At 44.7% G+C, this 20,681-nt stretch overlaps 2 protein-coding genes across 4 annotated transcripts in view; one reads left to right on the top strand and one right to left on the bottom strand.

Annotated features, from left to right (window-relative positions):
* PPP2R1B (protein phosphatase 2 scaffold subunit Abeta) overlaps positions 1-19,289 on the top strand; it is a 55,803-nt gene extending 36,514 nt beyond the window's left edge. The window contains exon 16 of one of the 2 annotated variants that reach the window (XM_035008910.1): positions 18,879-19,289. In XM_035008910.1, coding sequence (XP_034864801.1) covers positions 18,879-18,995 — 117 coding nt within the window. In that variant the 3' untranslated portion in view covers positions 18,996-19,289. Of the gene's footprint in view, positions 1-15,296; positions 15,363-18,878 lie in introns of those variants that run through there. The other variant, XM_035008911.1, reaches the window with a different exon arrangement.
* The window catches only part of SIK2 (salt inducible kinase 2), a 126,190-nt gene that overhangs the window by 6,304 nt on the left and 99,205 nt on the right, over positions 1-20,681 (bottom strand). For both annotated transcript variants that reach the window (XM_035008908.1, XM_035008906.1), the window contains exons 7-14: positions 20,031-20,251; positions 18,204-18,356; positions 11,460-11,624; positions 2,947-3,175; positions 2,181-2,465; positions 1,871-2,034; positions 1,061-1,171; positions 280-371 (exon numbers count right to left, since the gene is read on the bottom strand). In XM_035008908.1, coding sequence (XP_034864799.1) covers positions 280-371; positions 1,061-1,171; positions 1,871-2,034; positions 2,181-2,465; positions 2,947-3,175; positions 11,460-11,624; positions 18,204-18,356; positions 20,031-20,251 — 1,420 coding nt within the window. The remainder of the gene's footprint in view (positions 1-279; positions 372-1,060; positions 1,172-1,870; positions 2,035-2,180; positions 2,466-2,946; positions 3,176-11,459; positions 11,625-18,203; positions 18,357-20,030; positions 20,252-20,681) is intronic.

Raw genomic sequence — 20,681 nt, 5'->3', positions numbered from 1 at the left:
GCAGTAGAACCCACTTAGACTGCTGTAGGTCACGGACTCTGAAAGCTTAGGTCTATTCATGACCCAAAGGGAAACACTAGAAGGGAAAGAAAAAGCACACGCAGGCCTGCCATATCCTGCCAGGCCCATCTCCCGAGGACACTGGACTATCTGCTCAGTGATCATATCTTGAAACCTGTGTTGCAGTAGAAGCAAATGCCGGGGGTTTGGGGTGGCGGGGGGAAGGACATCACATCCAGCGTCCTGAAGTCTTCAACAAAGAAAGGGACCCTCTCTCACCTGTGTTCCTGCAGCTGCTGTTCGAGGCTCCGTGGTGGTTCTTTACAATAAAGCTGACAGGTGTTCTGGGCTTTTGAGAGAAGGCTGGGCTTCTGGAAGAGTAGAAAAAGAATATGAGCATGACAATATGATGTCATCTAGGATGCGGTCACTGGACTGTCCTGTTTGCCTGGAGGACGAGGCCAACTGTGTCCTCCCGAATCTGTGCAGGGTGAGGGCGTGGACCCCCGCTCCCTGAGCCCCAACAGCACTGGATTAGCGAGCCTGCACTGACCCAACTTGAACCAGCGTCCGTTTTTCCATTTCTCAGAGTCCTCTAGAACTATGAGGCTCAGAACGATGAAACACAATGAGAAAGAGTGGAGTTAAATCTTGACGGCAAAGGCCACAGCGCCCACTGAATGATGTGTATCATTTTAAAGATTTTCAGGCATTAATGTAGAGAGCTGATATTAAAATTTGTTGGCTTGGGATTTCCATTTTATTTATTATTAACTAATAGGCATAACATTAGAGGCATAGAAACCGGGTTTCTCCTTCCTACCGGTGGCATTCTCCTTTCCTGGGACCTGAGGATAAATCCTGTTCCGCTGCCAACATAAGCATAAGGCTAAGTCTGAACAAGTTTTTAGAAACTACAAATCCAGAGTCAAAGCTACCTGCTTATAGGGAAAAAAGCAGCTACCCTAAAAAATTACCAAGCAAAACAGGTTTCTGCTATGCAGAAAAGCAAATTCTAGACAAGCCCCGTGAGCTGGAGTAACAAGGGGAAGGGTCCCACCTGGAGTCTATGCTGTAGATACTGGGCTTCCAGGCTCTGGCGTGGGGAGAGCTGAGGACGCACACTGCTGGGCACAGCGGGGACCGCTTGCTGCGGCTGAGAAACCTCCTCCTGAAGAGCAAGGGGGTGAAAACATTTTCAATTCTCCATGTGGCAGAAAGTTTCAATTCTTTGTTTAAGCACCTTGGCAAATGTCCAAGAGGAACTCCAACTCTGTCAGACCTAACACTCAAAGCTTTTCACGTAACTAGTAGGCTGAGGGTTACTTTGCAGTGAACGATTACCTAGTCAGCACTGCAGCAAAGGAGGCCATGACCTTCATGTGGGCATCAAATGCTAGGATATCCCTGATGCACTGAAACAGGCTCAAAATAAAATGTCTGGGATAAAGAGCAATATTTTTGGGTCATTTTTAGCATAACTAATCCACTTATAATATGTAATCAAGTGCTATCACATCAAAACTAATGGCAATAAGCTTTGCATTTATGTTACTATTTTTAATTTGTGTGTGTGCTGGGGGGAGGGGAGTTCAATGACATTATAAAGAAGTCACTCACGTAAAATCTGCCCTATGAGCCAACCAGAGCTTGAGAGCGTCTCCACCCCCTTATGGTACTAATCACCTGGGAGCAGTGTGGATGGGTCTAACCTGTCAGTGGCAGGTGGCAGCGACAAGGAAAGCTTCCAGGCTGCGAGCTCTCCAAAATGACCTGTTTGCTCTGGGACTCCAGTCAGTCCTCGAAGTGACAGGACACTCCTTCAGGACAACGTCATGCCTCACACTCACGGAGGCCCTGTAGCACCAACCTGAGGGCAACTGCCAGCGAGGTCCTGGAGCTGAGGAGCAGCGGGTGACGAATCAGGGTCTGCCTCTGGCCCTATTTGTTCATACAGTAGCTGTACTTTGTTCAGCTCTAGGATTCCTTTGGTTCTGGCCAGATTCTGAAGATGTTGTCTAAATGCCACAATTCCTGAAGCAGAGAACAATGACCAAACAGTTTAAATAAAACACAAGGCCTGTCAGTGACCAGAGGTGTGAAACCAACATGGCCACAACCCCCCTCAGGCCCTACAACAGGAGAGTTTTTCGAGCCGCGAGAGAAGAGTGGCCAGTCACCTTGGGTGAGGGAGGTGTCCGACGCCCTGCGGCCCTCTCTGAAGCTCACTGGCGACCTGTTGTGGGCCTCTCGCTTCTGGGAGCTCAAAGCCTGCATGGCTGGGTTGGCAGGTCTCAGGCTGATGAAGGGAGACGTCATGCGTGGGGAGGGCTGATTGGCTAACATGAGGTCCTTAAGGGAAGGGTTGTCCTCCAGAAAGTTCAGGTCCCTCTGAACAGACCCCATATCATACTCAGAGTCCACACTGTCAAGGGAGGGGTTGTCACTCATGGAGAAAAATTTCCCTTTAAGAGAAAGAAAAACCAAACCAAAAAAACCAAAAGAGATTAAGACCAGCAGCAAGCAACGTGGGCTACACAGCATACCGAGCCTGAGTTTGCACAGCTACGACCTCCTTAATCTCCAATCTTCAACCAAAACACCTTTCCAGAAACGTTTTACATGTCAATTTAATCAGCTTCGAGTAAATCTAGTGGGGTAAACTGTGCCCGTAAGATCTCTGCCACTCCAAAGCAGCCAGAGTTCTTGGTGGATCACACGGCACTTCAGATGGATCTTGGCAGGTGGGGGAGCCGGCTCAGAGCTATTTCATTTTAATCTTTGGTGGCTGCTGAGCAGACCTAATCCTATAGCTTCCTGAACGTGGTCCGTAAAGGAGTAAGATGCAGGTGGCATTCTAAGAAGTGGCGGCACGACTACTTCTTGGAGACTGGGGCAGGGATCTGTGCTGTGAAGACTCAATCTGGGGCTTACTGGGTCTCCTACCTGAAGCAGGCACCACGACCAGCTGATTGGTCACTTCTGAGAGAGTGTGCCGCCTCTGCCCACTGCGTGTGGCCTGGAACGCATCGAAGGCCTGACTGGGGTCTTCCTCAGCCTCTCCCTCCGCCTCCAGCCCCTCATCGATGGAGGTCTCCATCATGTTGCTGGGCAGCGACTGGCACCCCTTCCTCACCAGGACAGGGGGCACAGGGTCCAGCAGACAGCCGTTTACCTGAACGTCAGTGAGAGAGGGAACTGTCAGCTGCTGTTCTGCTGAGACGTTAAAAAAAACCCACACAGGAAAAAATGTCAAGACTTGTGGCAAACTAGAAATTAAGTAAAATATTAAAAATGTGCATATTTGTTACGAGCGACAACATGTAGATTAGAAGTTAAGGCAAGTCCACTGCAGCTCGCAGAGACAGAAGCCCTGCATGACCCATACCGGCACTGCCTCCCACGTCTGAGTCATCATTAGTACAATAAACAATTTTTTAGTGGTTTCCAGATGAACAGGGATCTATGAGCTTGAGGCCTACCAGTTATTATTACTTAAGTAAGGGAAACGATGAGGGGGGGGATGAGATAAAAAAACAAAAGACCTGCATGGCTCATAGCTAAGAAAAAAGAGTAGCCACTAGCATTCTAATTTTCAACCACAAAACATTCTGGAAGGTTCTAGGCATACTTTGTTCATAATTTAAGTACCTGCCCATTTGATTTAGTCTTTAATTGGTTCTCTGTGCCTGGGGAATGGAAAAAAGAATTCTTTAAAGACAGACTGATACCACAAAAGGGAGTGAAAAAAAATTGAAATGGCCAACAGCCAAAGTCTTCCATTATAGAACAACAAATGACTCACAGCCCCAAAATTCCAGCAGAGGTTAATGAGCACCAGTGCACTGAATTCTCTCCTCCAGCAATACACACAGTATCTATAGCTCCCATCCCACAGGGTGAGCTCAGCACAGCTCCCGAGCGAGCGAGAACTCTGCCCTTCTCTGCCAAACGAACCACCTACTGCAGGCAGAACCAGCAGACAAAGGGGCGCTGTGGCTTCGAGTTCTCCTGGCTGGTAAGAGCCCCAGCGAGGAGGCAATCGTTTACTTCATTACCGTAACTATTCTCCCGTGGAAATCAATCCGTTTTCTCCTAGGAACAGCTGCTCAGGGCCAGCCAGTCATAGGATGCAGGGCTCGCCGTGGTGCTCTCACCTGGAACACACTGGGTAGAGCTGTTCTTTCCTTTGGAAGCACGAGAAGCTCATGTATGTGAGAGGTGACGTGGGGCACCCTAGTGCCAGGCACAGGAAAAACTTTCCTCTAATGGCAACCAATCTGAAGGCATTGCAAGGCCCTTTATTTGGAGAGGGAGACTGTGGGTGACTCAGGGCTTTGTTTGCTTGGGGGAGGGGATGGTTAGTCCATAAAAACTGTTCTGGGGCTGCAGCCACCACTTGGATAAGGTGGCTAACGCATGACAGGGTTTTAAAGTGACAAGTGCACATTTAACAGGAAGAGTGGCAAATGCTTTCTTCCTACACCAAGACCAATCTTCCCCATATGGCACCAGAAACCAAAATTCTGAAATCTGGCCAGTGACGCTCATGTTCCCCTTGGCCCTTCCCTAGGTAGGTGTCCCCTGTCTGGACACTCAGTAGTTGTAGGAAAGAATGGCTCTCGGGGAACTTAGCTTCATACCTGTAGGTTCCTTAACTATCTACTAATACAGTTTTCTAAGAATAGCCAAGGATGAGTGAGTGAGTGATTGTTAGAAGATTTTATTTATTTGACAGAGAGAGAGAGAGAGAGACAGTGAGAGAGGGAACACAAGCAGGGGGAAAGGGAGAGGGAGAAGCAGACTCTCCGCTGAGCAGGGAGCCTGATGCGGGGCTCGATCCCAGGACCCTGGGACCCCGGAACCATGACCCGAGCTGAAGGCAGACGCCTAACGACGACTGAGCCACCCACGTGCCCCCCCCAAGGATGATTTAGAAATGAATAAAGCAACAGAAAGAAGACTGGTATTGAGTAAATATATACTAAGCATCTTCACACTTTTTTAAGATGTTATTTATTTATTTGAGAGAGAGGGAGAGAGCACAAGCAGAGGGAGTGGCAGAGGGAGAGGGAGAAGCATGCTCCCCACTGAGTAGGGAGTCCGATACAGGACTTAATCCCAGGACCCCGGGATCACGACCTGAGCCGAAGGCAGACACTTAACTGACTGAGCCACCCAAGCGCCCTGCATCTTTACACTTCTATAGCCTGTCAAAATTTTATTAGATACTTCTTACAGTATAGCCTTACAACCAGGTTATTTTTTTCTTTAATAGAGAATAGTCATCTTTTTTGGAGTACTCAAAAGACCTTGCAGTCCCCCTAAATTTACATTCTTTTCTTAAATTCTCTGCTTGTAAATTATCTCCTCCTCTAGACTGTAACAGGAATGATGTCTTTCATTTAAAAACGTCTGCTGAATTCAATTTCATCCTGGGAAACAATGATCTGGTTTTGGTTTTTCAGATGCTGTTTGATGATGATTAAATCAGAAAGCACTGTGGGGGGCCCCCACTCATACATAGTTAATAGGTGTGAACACCTTCAGCTGTGAGTTCATTTCCTGAAATAGGTGATAGTCATGCCACCCTTGCCTGCCAATTTATCCAGGGTCTTGATAGAACAAATTCAGCCCTAGGATTTTGTGACTGAAATATTAGGCTGATCTACCTATGTGACCTAAGCTCCTAGAAATAAGATCTTTTGCTCTAGGAAATAATCTAGGCTGACTGTAAATTACAGGACCTCAAGATACATGGGTGTAATGGACATTTTACAATACATTGTTTTTGTCTTTCCTCAAAGCTCAACTGATCGTTTTTTTTTTAAGAGAGAGTGGGGTGGGGGGTGGGGTAGGCAGAGAGAGGGAGAGAGAATCCCAAGAAGACTCCCTGCTGAGCACAGAGCCCAACGTGGGGCTTGATCTCATGACTCTGAGAGCATGACCTGAGCTGGAATCCGGCGTTGGACACTCAACCGACTGAGCCACCCAGGTGCCCCTCAATCACTTCTAGTAAGAGACCTCACTCCAATAGGCAATACACATGAAGTCAAACTCTGAGAAACTCTGCTGTTAGTTGATTAACACCCGAGTCTACCACAAAATACAAGATTCTAGCACAAAAGACTGGTAGACTGTTATGGATTGAATGTGTGTGTCTCGACCCCCATCTCTCACCCCACACCTCCTCCACCACCAGATTCATATATGGAAACCCTAATCCGCAGGGTGACTGTATCTCGAGACACAGCCTCTAAGGAGGAGTAGTTAAAACTAGGATCACGAGGCTGGGGCCCCGACCTGGGATGATCAGTGTCCTTATAAGAAAAGATATCAAGAAGCTCCCATGTGAGCACAGAGGAGAAGCCACGGGAGGAGGGAGAGAGAAGGTAGTCCTCTACAAGCCAGGAAGAGTGTCTTTACCAGAAACAAAACTGGTCAGAACCTTCATCTCGATCTTCAATTTTTAGCTCCAGAACTGTGAGAAAATGTATTTCTGTTGCTTAACCCCCCAGCTTATGGTATTTTGTTAGTGGTGGCCTGAGCAGACTAAGACAGTAGGCCAGTGCGCGAATCAGCCAGTGAGCTTGGAGGCTACGAATGTGTCTTACTTCATTTGTATCCTCAGTGCCTGGCGAGCTGGGCACGTACTGAGGAAGTGCAGGCTCAAACCTCAGCTCCAGCACTTCTCAGCGAGCTGTTCCACTTCTGGAAAGCGCAATTTCTCTCATGTGTCCAGGGGTTGTTTGCGAGGATTAACTAACATATCATATCTCTATTATTTCTTGCCCAAAGAGAATGCTTTATAACAACAAAAATTTTAAAGGCAGGAGAATAAAATGGTGCCATTTTCTTTTAAAACATTTTTTACCACCTTGAGGAAAATTAAAAGAAACAGATAACCAGGTGAGGAAGAAAGACCTGGATATCCCAGTTCTAGAAATTTTTTTTTTTTTTAAGATTTTATTTATTTATTTGAGAGAGAGCACATGAGAGGGGGGAGGGTCAGAGGGAGAAGCAGACTCCCCGCCGAGCAGGGAGCCCGATGCAGGACTCGATCCCGGGACTCCAGGATCATGACCTGAGCCGAAGGCAGTCGCCCAACCGACTGAGCCACCCAGGCGCCCCCCAGTTCTAGAAATTTATCCTAAGGAATTAATCAGAGGTATAGTCAAAGATTTAGACACAAGGACATTCACTTGAAGCATGTTTAAGGATGCCAAAAAATTAAAGTACCTGATGTCCAAAAAAAGTAATTAAATAAGGGTACATCTAACACAATATATTAGGCCGTTAACTTATGCTTTCAGATTTCATGATAGGGAAAAATGCTCATGATGTTATATTATGTAAAAGCAAGACACAACATTACATATAATAGAATATAATTTTGTTTTAACAAGTCTACCTACTGACTGAGCCACCCTACACTCACCTACCCACCCATCTATAATCTCACTTTTAGGAAACATGCCAAAATATGCCTATCTTTGGGTAGTGGGATTATGAATAATTTTTTTCTTTATCCCTCTCTGAATTTTCCACGTGTGATTCTGACTGGTTTTATTTTTTAAATTATAAATTAAACATTCAAAGTCAGAAGTAAGTGTTAATCGTCTCTCTTTTACAAAGCCTTAGAGGTATCTCCTTTTCAGACCTACTCTTATTTAAGAGGAAACAGACCTGGGACACTTTTATTTTCCCAGCTCAGCTACCCAGCTATGAAGGAGCCTGGGAAACCCTTTTATTATATATATATATTTAAAGATTTTATTTATTTATTTGACAGAGAGAGCAAGAGAGCACAAGCAGGGGGAGAAGGAGAGGGAGAAGCAGGCTTCCCGCCGAGCAGGGAGCCCGACACGGGGCTTGATCCCAGGACCCTGGGATCATGACCTGAGCTGAAGGCAGACACCTAACCATCTGAGCCACCCAGGCACCCCTATAATTTCTAATACAATGTTAAAAGTGACTAAAACGTGTGTGTGTGTGTTTAAAATGCATTATTCCTATATCCAAAGGAAATGAAGACACTAACTCAGAAAGGTATCTGCATGGTTGTGTTCACAGCAGCACTATTCACCACAGCCAAGACATGGAAACAACCTAGGTGTCCACAAACAGATGAATGGATAAACAAGTCATGCTATATACACATAATGGAATATTATTCAGCCACGAAAACCCTGCAAATCCTCCCACTGCAACAACAGGGATGGATCTTGAAGGCATTACGGTAGATAAATAAGTCAGGGCAAGACAATACTGTATGATCTCACTTAGATGTGGAACTGAAAAAACCAGAAGAACAGAACCATGCTCACAGAAACAGATCAGACTTGGGGTCACCAGAGGCGGAGGGCAGGGGGAGGGGGAGTTGGAGGAAGGTGGTCAAAAGGCACAAACTTCTAGAGATAAGATAAGTAAGGACCGGTGATGTGACGTATGACATGATGACTACAGCTCTGAATGCTATATGATGGGTCAGTTTTAAGACAGTAAAGCCTAAGAGTTCTCATCAAAAGGAAATTTTCTTTTTTCTTTTCTTATTGTATCTATACGAGAAGATGGATGTTAGCTGAACCTACTGTGGTACTCATTTCACAATGTATGTAAATCAAACCATCATACTGTACACCTTAAACTTACACAATGATGCATGCCAATTATTTCTCAATAAAACTGGAAAGAAACTGCTTATTCTCAAAGAAACCCTTAAGAGAGAAAGATTGTCCCTACAGGGTTTGTGCACCTGCCCCCCCACATGGTCACTTGGGGGTCTTAGTCCCGCTCAGAGTTGGGTGACTGTCTCAGAAAGGTGGTAGTTTTGGAGGAACCCCAAACCAATGTTTCAATGCAGACTCCCTAAGGGATTTTACTGACCGTTTTAAGACTTCTGGGAGAAAAGGAGAGGCAAAATCTCTGATGGACAATACCTACCACCAACTGGGAGTAGAAATGAATGAACAATGCATTCATTTAGGAAGCATCTTTTAGAAGACAAAACGGGGTTGTCCCGGTAAATGTGAGTGAAGCGACGTGAACAATGGAGCTGTAGCTCTGATAGCTTGGTGCACGTGCATTTATTGACGGCAACGAAACGGTCCACAGCTAAGCCCAGTGGATGTGCGTGGCCTGGCCGAGTGCCAGTGTGGGTGGCCGGGTCCAGCGCGGCCCTGCTCTACCTACAAATGCAAATGCCCCATCTAGCTACTGCCTTTATCTTTCACAAAATCATTCATTTCCTGTCTGTTTCCTGGTTACGATAACAATCACAAGCTTTAAAAATAGCTTGCCCTATATAATACAGCAGACAGTACCCAATCTGTGTTTTAGGCCTGATGCCCTCACAGATAAGGTTTGGGCAGAATGCATTTTAATTTTTTCAAAGGAATTAGATCCTAAAAATAAATGAATTATGTTGTCCCAATTTATAGCTAAATTTCTAGGTGAGAATGTACAAGTCGATGAGGTGACTGAACCACCTATAGGCAACCACAGGCAGAGAAAACGGACTGTCCACAGGAAATGGCCTCGTCCTCAGGACCATGGACACGAACTCCTCACCATCAGCAACTCAGCCTAACACCTGCTCGTGCAGCCTGGCCTCAAGCTGCCTTGACTACGGTTTAGCTAAACACATTACCTAACCTCTGAATCAGCTCTACCTCCAGAGCTCCCAGTTTCATTTATCCTCCCAATCATCTAGGCTTAAAATACTGGTATGAGTGTGGACTTTGTTTCTCTGGACCCTAATATTCTATCAATTCTAGCTGCACAATCTCATTTATATCATCCCCTCCTCTGCAGTTTCCCGATTGCTAACCTAGTGCAGGCCCTCGTCATCTCCCCTCTGGACACACTGCTCTAAGCTTCCACTGTGCCCGTCCCCATCCAATGCAGGCTGTGGACCTTCCAGGCTAATTTCTGAAGCACATCATGGATTTGAGGGCTTCCTTAACCAAAAACCTTCACTTGTTTCCTACTATACTGAAGAAGTCCCTGTGAAACCCTCTCTTGATGATACTGGAATACATTCCTCTGCTGAGGACTGCAGCCCAGAGACAAAGCCTACATTCTTGGGCTTGCCATTCAAAGCGAAGCTATTTATCTTTACTTCATCCAACTCCCCTTCATCTGCCCTTTTCCTCATACACACACTGAGCTACTGCTCTTAGATGGACCTAAGTTTCCCTGACGTTTGCTTGCTCAGATTTTTCCCTCCACCAAAATGCCATCCACCCCTCAATTCCCAACTCTGACAGTTAACCCAGACCTTCCTGATCAAACCAGCTAAAAGCAACTTCCCCTGCTTCCTTCCAGGCTTACAGCACTTTGATTTATATTTCTTTAAGGGACTGATGATATTTATCAATTTATTCATCACCTGGCACATTGTCTTTAGTTATCCATCACGTCTCCTCTGCTAGACTATAAACTTGAGGCAAAATTCATGTCTGAGTTATCCTTTTATTACCTAAAGAGGCTAAAAAGACAGGAAACCAATAATGAGTGTTTACAATGCCGAGAACCTCACACACATTATCTCAATTAATCCTCCTGAGTCTCATAGAGTTGGGTGTCTTCATTTTACAGAACACAGAGGTTCAAAGCGGTTAGTCACCTCACCCAAGTTCACACAGCTGGTGACGAAGAGAGTCTATTCTGAACACACTCCAAAGTCTGCCCATTAATACAAGCCTCTGGACACCGCTTGACGCTAAGTAGATAAAACATGGATTAATAAGCATCCCTTAAATGAGAGAAGCGGTCATCTTCTATGTATTAGAAGCCAACTTCATGCAGTACACAAGGATAAACTTATCTCCTTTATGTATACTCAAACTGGACAAAAAACCAAACCAAACCAAAACAAAAACACTGAACTGGGACGCCTGGGTGCTCAGTCGTGTGCCTTCGGCTCAGGTCATGATTCCGGCCTCCCTGCTCAGCGGGGAACCTGCTCCTCCTTCTGCCCCTCCCCCTGCTTGTGCGCGCTCTCTCTCCCTCTCAGGTTAATAAAATCTTAAAAAAATTGAACCAAAAAAGGCGGCCCATCACTTCATAGCTGCAGCACATGCGCAGAAAAGAGGCAACAATAACATACAAAGCCCCACTCAGCACAAAAATTCCATTTTTGTTTTCAGAATTACAATTTTTTTTTTTTTAAATCCCACACCTATGAGGGATCTAGAAACTTGAAGAGGGAAAGGAAAGAAGGATTTTGGAAAGTATGTATAAGGTCTGACGAGTTACGCAACAGCCATAATGATAAGATGACGATGAGAGCCAAGGTTAGCCTGGATATTTCTCTCAGGTCTTCTGCACAAAAACAGGTCACTCCTGAGTGACTTGAGGAAATGACAAAGGTCAACAAAGCCAAAGTACAACCCTTGAGGACCAAAGTGAGCGCCTGGCCAACCAGCACACTCAGGGTCTTCCAAACACGTCCGTACCTTTGGCGTGTCGACACACTCTTCTTCCATAAACGCTGCTTCCGCCGGGCAGCCAGACGCTGGGAATGAAAAGGCCTCTATATTGGACGCCTGAGGGAGGAGAGCGGACCGCATCAGCCTCATGTTCGGTGAGTGCACGGTCATTGGGAGCCCCACCGTCTGTGCCTGAAAATATGGCAAGAACAGTTTGGGAACATTAACACTTTCTATACAAGTACACAAAATTGTTGGGATAAAATAACTCTTCCTGGTACAATTAAAGAGTAAGTTTTATTTGTTGGAACCCCAGAAAAAATTTGATAAAACATGTATATGGTATGGGTACTGATGTGAAGCAGTCTCAGTTTCATTCCTGTTCCACGATGAGGTGCCTAACTTTCACACAGACAACAAGAAAGCTGGTCTCTGTAAAGAACCTAAGAATGCTCTGTTTTTTAATTCAACAAACATATATTGTCTATATCCTTAAATATGTCACCATGGAAAGATATAAAGAATAAAAAAGTTCCTGTGTCTTCAGAGCTCAGAACTGAACCAGGGTACACACACATAACTTACCTAGAACACAAAGTGTACTGCACTTTGTTTTTCTGGTGGGGTGAGATGGTGTGTATTTCTTGACAAGGGTACATGTGCAGAGAAAGACAAGAGAGGTGGCAGCTACTTGGAGGTGACAGGAGTGTCCTCCAAGGAGGTGCAGAAACTGAACACAGCCTGTTGGCCCAGTGGAAAGCGAGATGCTTATTGCCGAGCAACTTATGTTCCTGAAGTCAACCTACTGTAGAAAGCTCCAGATGGTTTTCAGCCCATTTTCATGTCTTGTTTGTTAAGAATGCTAAGTAAACAAACATTACAAACTCCACTTTTAAAAAATCATACAGGGGTGCCTGGGTGGCTCAGCCGGTTGAGCATCTGACTATTGATTTTGGCTCAGGTCATGATCTCAGGGTCATGGGATGGAGCCCCAAGTCAGGCTCCGTGCTCAGTGGGGAGTCTGCTTCCCCTCTGCCCCTCCCTCCACTCCCATTCTCTCTCTCAAATAAATCTTTAAAAATATAATAAAAAAATCATATAACAGAGAATCTTTCTTTAGGACAATTGGCAAGGATTTGATTTTAAAGATGAAACTATTGGATAATCCTTCCCTCCCATCAGATGTCTTTTGAACATAATGGACACTGCCAAACATTTGAAGGAACATACTAGTGTCTAAAAGGCAAAGGATTGGCCTATTTTTTCCCTGCTATAATCACTTGGAGGGACATAAGATGGTGAGTTTTAAGTTCAAACAAAAAGGAACGATATTGGTATGATTTTACCTTCTCTCCTCCAGAGACCTGGGTGTGATTCCTGGCTCCATCCCTCACTGTGAACTACCTAACCTCTCTGAGTCCTATTTTCTTTACCTAGACAAGGGCACAATGCCTATTACACAGTGAAGTTAGGATTACAAAAGGTAACATGAAAGGTCCTTCACTCAGTAATGTTAATTCCGCCCTTCTCCTTCCTTGTAAAGTCGTGAAAAGACCACAGGGATCTAATACAGGAATTAATCTGCAAATGCAGTTTTGTTCTCAGATATTATCTAATGGTTCTGCTAAAATTTTAGGTTGATGGTCTTTGACGATATGGGGTGTGTTAGAAATATACCTTATATTTGAATATACTTTGAATATATTTAGAATATACTTTATGTTTGGTACATTCCAACATTAACATCATTAGATATGCTGCGTGAGGTAATGAATAAAGTAGCAATAGCCAAGTGTTGGTATCATATGGATGGTAAAAACAGAAAAAAAGTACACTACAAACGATCCTGAGCATGATAAAGAAAAGGCTTTTCTTAGATCATCATTCCTCACACTTATTTCCTGGGCCACTTTTGAGACTAAACAACTTTTTTTTCCTTTCAAGCATTAGTCATTTAGATTAATTTTTTAAGTCCTCATGCCACAATGTAAAATGTAAACTTCCTAATAGGGTATATTTCATGCATTCTTTTTACCCTTATCATCAGCTTTTCAATCAAAGGATAAAGCTGAACTTTAATTTCTGGTTTCCTAAATTTATTAGGCTGCTCCTTGTGTGCAAAATAATTTAAATTATTAGGGCAAAGCATTATTTAAAGATATTGCACTGGAAATGAAGTACTAACATGATAACTAGGGTGTGCTGTTCCTTCTCAGTCTCTGCCTCTTATTAGCTGTGACTTTCTAAATGGCAGGATCACGCTATGCCAGACCAAGCGTAACACATTTTCCTTGACAAATTTCACGTCCAACCTGGACTACAGCAACAACTTACTGTGAGCTTGGTACGGTGAGAGGAGGAACATATTTTATTGTGACAACCATTTCATAGGAAATAGGATGGTGGTTTTTTTTTTTTAGGATTCTTGCAATCACTGAAGGGATTAAAGAAGTCTTTTTGGAACAAGGTTGGGTGAAAATATTCAAATGGCATGCTCGGCACTATAGAGTGGACTAAAGAATATGTTATTTTAATACACAGATGGATGATTAATATCCCAAGGAAGCAGACTTTACCAGTTTCTTTAAGAGTGGCAATAGACAATGCTCATGTCCAATTAATTGTAATGGGTTTTAATTAATTAATTAATTAATTAATTAGACAGAGAGACAGCGAGGGAGGGAACACAAGCGGGGGGGGGGTAGGTGGGAGAGGAAGCAGGCTTCCCACTGAGCAAGGAGCTTGACGCGGGGCTTGATCCCAGGACCCTGGGATCATGACCTGAGCGGAAGGCAGACACTTAATGACTGAGCCACCCAGGCGCCCCAATTGTAATGACTTTTTAGACCGTGTATTTATTGTCTTGAATCTCTTCTGATTTTGTGCTTTTTAGAATAACCATTACAATGAAAATAATGTTTTCTCCTATGGGAAAATCTTTACTGCTCCAATAGGAATATGCTGGTTATGGACAGAATTGTGTGTCTCCCCCCCTCCACCCCCCAATCTGTATGTTAAAGCCCTAAGGCCCAGTGCAACTGTATTTAAACAGAGAGCCTTTCAGGAGGTAATTAAGGTTATATAAAGTCATAAGGGTGGGCTCCCAATCTGACAGGACTCGTGTCCCTCTAAGATGAGGGTGAGACACCAGACATGTCTCTCTCTATCTGCACGTGCAGAGGAAAGGCTGTGTGAGGGCCCACTGAGTAGGCAGCTGAGAGTTCTCACTAGAAGTTAATCTTGCTGGCACCTTGACCTTGAACTTTCAGCCTCCAGAACTGAGAGAAAATAACCTTTTATTTAAGCCCCCCAGTCTGTGGTACCCTGGGGCCAACTACACAATGCTTTTTCTTTTTTTAAAGATTATTTATTTATTTGACACAGAGAGAGACAGCTAGAGAGGGAACACAAGCAGGGGGAGCGGGAGAGGGAGTAGCAGGCTCCTGGCCGAGCAGGGGGCCCGATGCAGGGCTCGATCCCAGGACCCTGAGATCATGACCTGAGCCGAAGGCAGACGCTTAATGACTTAATGACTGAGCCACCCAGGCGCCCTACAATGCTTTTTCTAATAGCTGTACAGGGCAACCTCTAATCAGTGATTAAAGAAGAAGTGGGATGAGTGTTTCACTCTTGTCTACGATTACAGTTGATAGAAACTTGGAGCAGGAGGACTAGCAGTTAGGATTCATGAGAGAAGGCATGACATGAATTTCTTCTAAACAGTTGTCTATAGTCAACTAGAGGGAACATTTCTTGCATAGTATATGGCAAATATAAGTACTCTAAATCATTCTGAGATAAGATTCTCACTGTTTTCTAAGTAGTAATAACGGGTACTTTCTCACTATACCATACATTCTTTAGGGGCAGGGACTATTTGCTGGGGACCTCTGTCACCACGGCGGCAGGGACTGAGCCTGGCACAGAAGTGCTCCGCTTGCTGAACTGAGCCGCTGGTGTAAGTTACCTAATTTTATCTTTGTAGCAAACTCACGAAGTAGATACTGATTATCCATTTTATATTTAAAGACACTGGAGCTGAGAAAGGCTGGCTTGCTAGTCACTCAGCTCTGTATGGAACCCAAGGTCCATGTGATTCCACAGCTCATGTGATCTTTGCATGGGATTAGTTTGCTTCCCCAAATTCCTATTGTTATACCAGCTAACACGTGATCTGCCACTTCTTTAAGCCAACAGCAGAACAAAGAATTAAAGAGAGAAGGCTCTACTGAAACTAAGTGCAGAGAGATCTATTTTTTAACAAGTTCAACAAAACATGAGAATGTGAAATCTCACAGGGAAGGGAGCATCTTCTTCAGCCCTAGTGCCTGTTACCTTAGCACCCGGAAGGCACTCTAAACAAGTCTGTGAATGGACACTGAAGACTTCCACTTGAATTAGATACATGTTTAAGTCCCAGTAAGTAGCTTTCTGTGACAACTTAGGCAATGCATAAAATGAAAAGAATTCATGTAGTGCTTGGTAATAAAAAAAAAAGATCAAACATAAGAAGCCATGTTATACATCTGAACTCTCGGCCAAATTAAACATAATTTGAGCTCTCCTAGGGAATCTGCTTCAAGCTTAGATAAGAAAGGCAATCATGTGCAATAATAATATGCATGTGCCCAGGGTCGATCATTTAGGTAACCCATGCCCTCGCTTGTCTAATACGAACAAGAATGAAGAGACTTGGGAGGGAAAGCCTGGGCAGCACCAGGGGCTTCCCTGTGTCCTGTCCTTCCGCCTGGCGGCACTTTCCAGAGGGAGGGGGTAGCTCTACATCTCAATTTTACTACTCCGTTGAGGAATTCTCATTTCATGCCCCTCCTCTCTTGAAAGCAAGACCATTCAACGTTGAAGGATTCCAACTGCTCAGAGATGCTCTAATCTGGAATTTTAGCTAGGCATTACTCATATTAGTATCAATAGTCACATTATTTTTATATTAAAGTGTGTCTAACAGTGTATACCATTTGCCTACTAAAATCAAGATGTGAATTTTGTTGGTTCCCCCCCCACAATGTTCTATAGAAGCCAATGCAAAACTCTAGTAAATCCTTTAAATTTTGTAAACTGCCAAACAAGAAATACAAAGTCAGAACTTCTCAGCTCTTCCTTGCCCTTGGAACAAAGTAAAGCACTCACAGAAGTAGATGGAAATCCTAATAGACTGTATGCATGAACCATGCCTCTTTCTCAACCTTTCTGCAGATGATCTCCCAACTTCCGTCAGCCTCAGCCTCTGTCCTGGCATCCAGATCTATTCTTCGTTTCAAGCAACCAAGTCAGTGCCATCACTTACCCTCCCTGCTTCGGGCTCGAGAACAGAGTGACCTCTAAGGCACTGTTGTCCCTTGCTCCCTAATATTTCCTTCTTACTTTATAGAATCAACATGTATAGGGCACATTCGAAGTGCTGCACAATTATCAACTAATTCAAACATCAGAACAGTCTCTAATTTTCCTCATTTTATAGTTTGGGAAACTGAGGCACAGAAAGACCTAAGGTAATTTTTTGAAGGACAGGCAGCAGGAAAGGGCTGAACCTGGGGTTTGCTCCAGAGCACCTGCATTAACCACCACTGAGTCCATCCAGAGTCCACCCGAGATGATCCTGCGCTCATCCCCTCCCTTCTGTTCCCACCAGCACCGTGTTAGTTCAAGCCTCCAGTATTTCTCACCTCCTCACTGCTTTTCCCCAAGTTCTCTTCCTTGTCCAATCTACCCTTCCCGATGTCACAGATTAGTTAGCCTAAAGCCTGGATGTGATTTTATCACTCTCCTGCTTCTGTCTCTAGTTGTTCCTCAGTATTTTCTGAATCGTAAGTAAACTCTCTCCTTTGGCTTTCGAAGCCCTTCACAGCATCGCTTCAACTTACCACGCCAACTTTTTCATTTCCCTGTGCGCTTCAGTTCAGTTCCCTACACTTGCCCACTCAGCGCTTCTGCTGCCTACATACAATGCCTTCAACCCTGCCTCTCCCTGGCAAAGGCCCACACATCCCTGAAGATCTGAGCTCTGTCGGAAATGCTAACCCTCCCACAAAGCCTTTCCTAGGCAGATGTATCGCTCTCCCCTTTGCCCATGGTTCTTCTCCCAGATTTATCTTTCTCTATTTTGAATGATGGTTATTTACGATGATGTCTTACTTTGTTTTTACACTGTCATGTCTCTGAGGGCCATGTCCGGGTTTTATGTATCCCACCCCCTATCATGCCTAATCACAGAAGCTTGCATACGGTAAATCTGCAGTAAAAATTTGTTAAATGGAATCGAGTGTACAGGCTAGTGACATTAATTCCCACCATAAATCAATGATTAAAAAATGAGAAAACTCTTAAAGAAAAAAAACTGAAATAAAATTAATCCTTAGAAATAGGAAAATGCAGTGGTGCCTGGGTGGCTCAGTTGGTTAAGTGTCAGCCTTCAGTTCAGGTCATGATCCCAGGGTCTTGGGATTGAGCCCCACATCGGGCTCCCTGCTCAATGGAGAGTCTGCTTCTCCCTCTCCCTCTGCCTCCTCCTCACCCCTGCTCATGCTCTGTCTCCCACTCTCTCTGTAAAATAAATAAATAAAATCTTAAAAAAAAAAGAAATAAGAAGATGCTAAAACATTTGAGAATCTAGAAGTGACGGGCAGAAACTTTACAGAAGAACCGCGTGTAGAGGATGAGATCCTAACCCTCTATTGTACTACAAGATGAAAAATGTGTCAAACATGTGAACAGGCACCTGCAAGGTAAGACCACTGGCTAATGCAGTGTTACCTTGGCAACTGTTTGTTCAGCCACGGTGCTAGGCCGCCGCTGGCGGGCATCGAGTCTCTGCTCCACGGGAAAACTGCTCCGATGTGATTTCAGGCGCTCCACCAACAAGTAATAAATGGCAGCAAAGTGGTTATAGCTCTTGTTCTGCAAAGACTGAAAGAGAAAACAAGTGCTGAAGGCAGAGAAGCATAAAAACCAGTCCAGTGATCTACATCTTTCTGAAAAAGGAGGGAAGAAATCATGACAGAGTCACGAACAGAGAGTGTCTAGAACAAAAGCTGTTCCAGAATTCAGAAGAACAGACAGTTCCAAGTTTCTAGTACTGATTACACGAAGGCTGATGCCCCTGAGGGACTGGCCCGTTTACAGCAACAGGCTCCACCTGCTTTTCTGTGTGCAGGAAGAATGCCGCTGCTGTCTCATGTCCCCAGTGCTACCACACGGTCCCATCTCCTAGTTGTGACTATGGTGTAAGGTCCGTTACAACCTGGTCCCACGGGCTCGAATTCCACAACTTCGGCACAAGTCCAAACTACTGCAAACTCTGAAATGAATGACTAAAGTCTTTGGGGAGATTTCTGGAGATTATTTTGGGCTGGAGAGTAACATTTGGAGGCTGGATTGAGAGACACTGTGTCTCCGTTCTTAGGTAATTTTTTCCTCTTGTTTTTGCAGTCCCGCCCTCCTGAAGCCTTGAAAATAAAGTTGCTTCCCAATTCTTCGCATCCCTCGCCGGCCAGCTTTCCGAGGGTACTAGCGGAAGAGAGGAACAACTGCTCTTCTGGCTTCTAATTCGGCCTAACCATCTGCACGGGTGCTGTGCAGGGCGCCTTGGGTGCAGAGCAGGCATGGCAGAAATCAAAGGCCCGTCGGGCTGCCCTCCCAGCTGCCGTTCTAGATCTGCTTCGTGGCCGAGGACAGAAACACGCCGCTGAGCGCGGGACAAGCAGGGCAGGAGGGAGTCTGGCTTGGCTCTCGGCAGCATGGTTTGGAGCAATGTAAGTTCACAAGAGGCATTTTGTACTCTTTCTTGTTATGCCTCCTCTGTAAGAGCACTGTTGGTTTTTTACTGTTGTGGAGGTAAGGAAAATGTGTTTCTCCTAGGAATATACTAACTACTAACGGACAGAAATAAAAGAGAGGAGGAATTTCCCAGGCTCACGACCCTCAGTTCTACGACCGAGAGTACTTCCAAATCTGGAATCCACCTGTGTCTGCCTTCTCAGCTTCCCCAGCTCATGGCCTACACCCCACTGGCCTTCCTGTTTCCTGATCGGCCCTCAGCCTTGCTCCCTAGCTGTACATTCATATTCCATATAAACTAGCTTATGACCCAGATAAAACTTCATGTTTCACCTTAGAAGAAATTTTCTACTTTGTATGTGTTAAGTTTCCATCTTTGTCTTTTCCCCATCCTATATAAAGTCCACCTCTGGAATTTTTTGGCAGATGGGGCAAAGGGAGGAATTTATGTATTTTTTTTTTTTTAAAGATTTTATTTATTTATTTGAGACAGAGAGAATGAGAGACAGAGAGAATGAGAGAGACAGCACATGAGAGTGGGGAGGGTCAGAGGGAGAAGCAGACTCCCTGCCGAGCAGGGAGCCCGATGCGGGACTTGATCCAGGGACTCTAGGATCATGACCTGAGCCGAAGGCAGTCGCTTAACCAACTGAGCCACCCAGGCGCCCGGAATTTATGTATTGAATAAAAAAGCAAACATGAAGGAGTCTGACTGTGATCCTCAGGGAAAACTGAACAATGTGCCTATAGGTGTTGGGGGTGGCTGTGATGGAAGACCATCAGTCAAATCTCTGATCACTTTACCTCGATGGTTTTCTGCTGATCTATTCCAAGGCTGTGCATCAATCGCAGAACCTGTTCATTAAATTCCCCAATGGATGGCTCATTTTCTTGCCCTTGTGGATAGAGAACAGGTCTCTGTACAGGAACTTCTACAAGCATCCATTTATGCTCCTTGATTTGAGCTATTGTTAGTCGTTTGGACGGGTCTAGGACCAACATCCTTCGAATAAGGTGCTCACAATCTATGGAAAACACAATGTTACAAAAGTCATGTAAATCACCTTGCACTTCAGGGTACTGGCTTGACTCATGTGACTCTGCACAATGGCGTTAATCTCTGTATCCTCCACAATGCCCACTGGAAAGCAGAAGGTCAAATGAATAAATGAACACATGAAAGCCAGTTGTACTGATCAGGTTACCATGGTGAATGTTGACACAAAAGTAACCACCACCGAGAATGAATACTTAAGAAAATCAGGAGGGTGTAGGTCTGTCCAATTTTGTGCTAAATGAACCTTTCTATTGAATTTCTCAAGTGAAAAGATCTAGACACAGACTTAGATTCTGCTAAGACAAAAGCAAGCCTTCTCCTAGAATGAGCACACACATGGAGCCCCAGTCACTTCTGAGGCTGACACACTAGAGGCTATGTGCGTGAGGTAAGAGGTC

The sequence above is a fragment of the Mirounga leonina genome, unplaced genomic scaffold (genome assembly GCF_011800145.1).
Source record: "Mirounga leonina isolate KUSES-001 unplaced genomic scaffold, KU_Mleo_1.0 Mir_153, whole genome shotgun sequence".
NCBI classification, from domain to species: Eukaryota; Metazoa; Chordata; class Mammalia; order Carnivora; family Phocidae; genus Mirounga; species Mirounga leonina.
The sequence above is the reverse complement of the archived record's forward strand: the minus strand, read 5'-3'. Positions and strand labels throughout refer to the sequence as shown.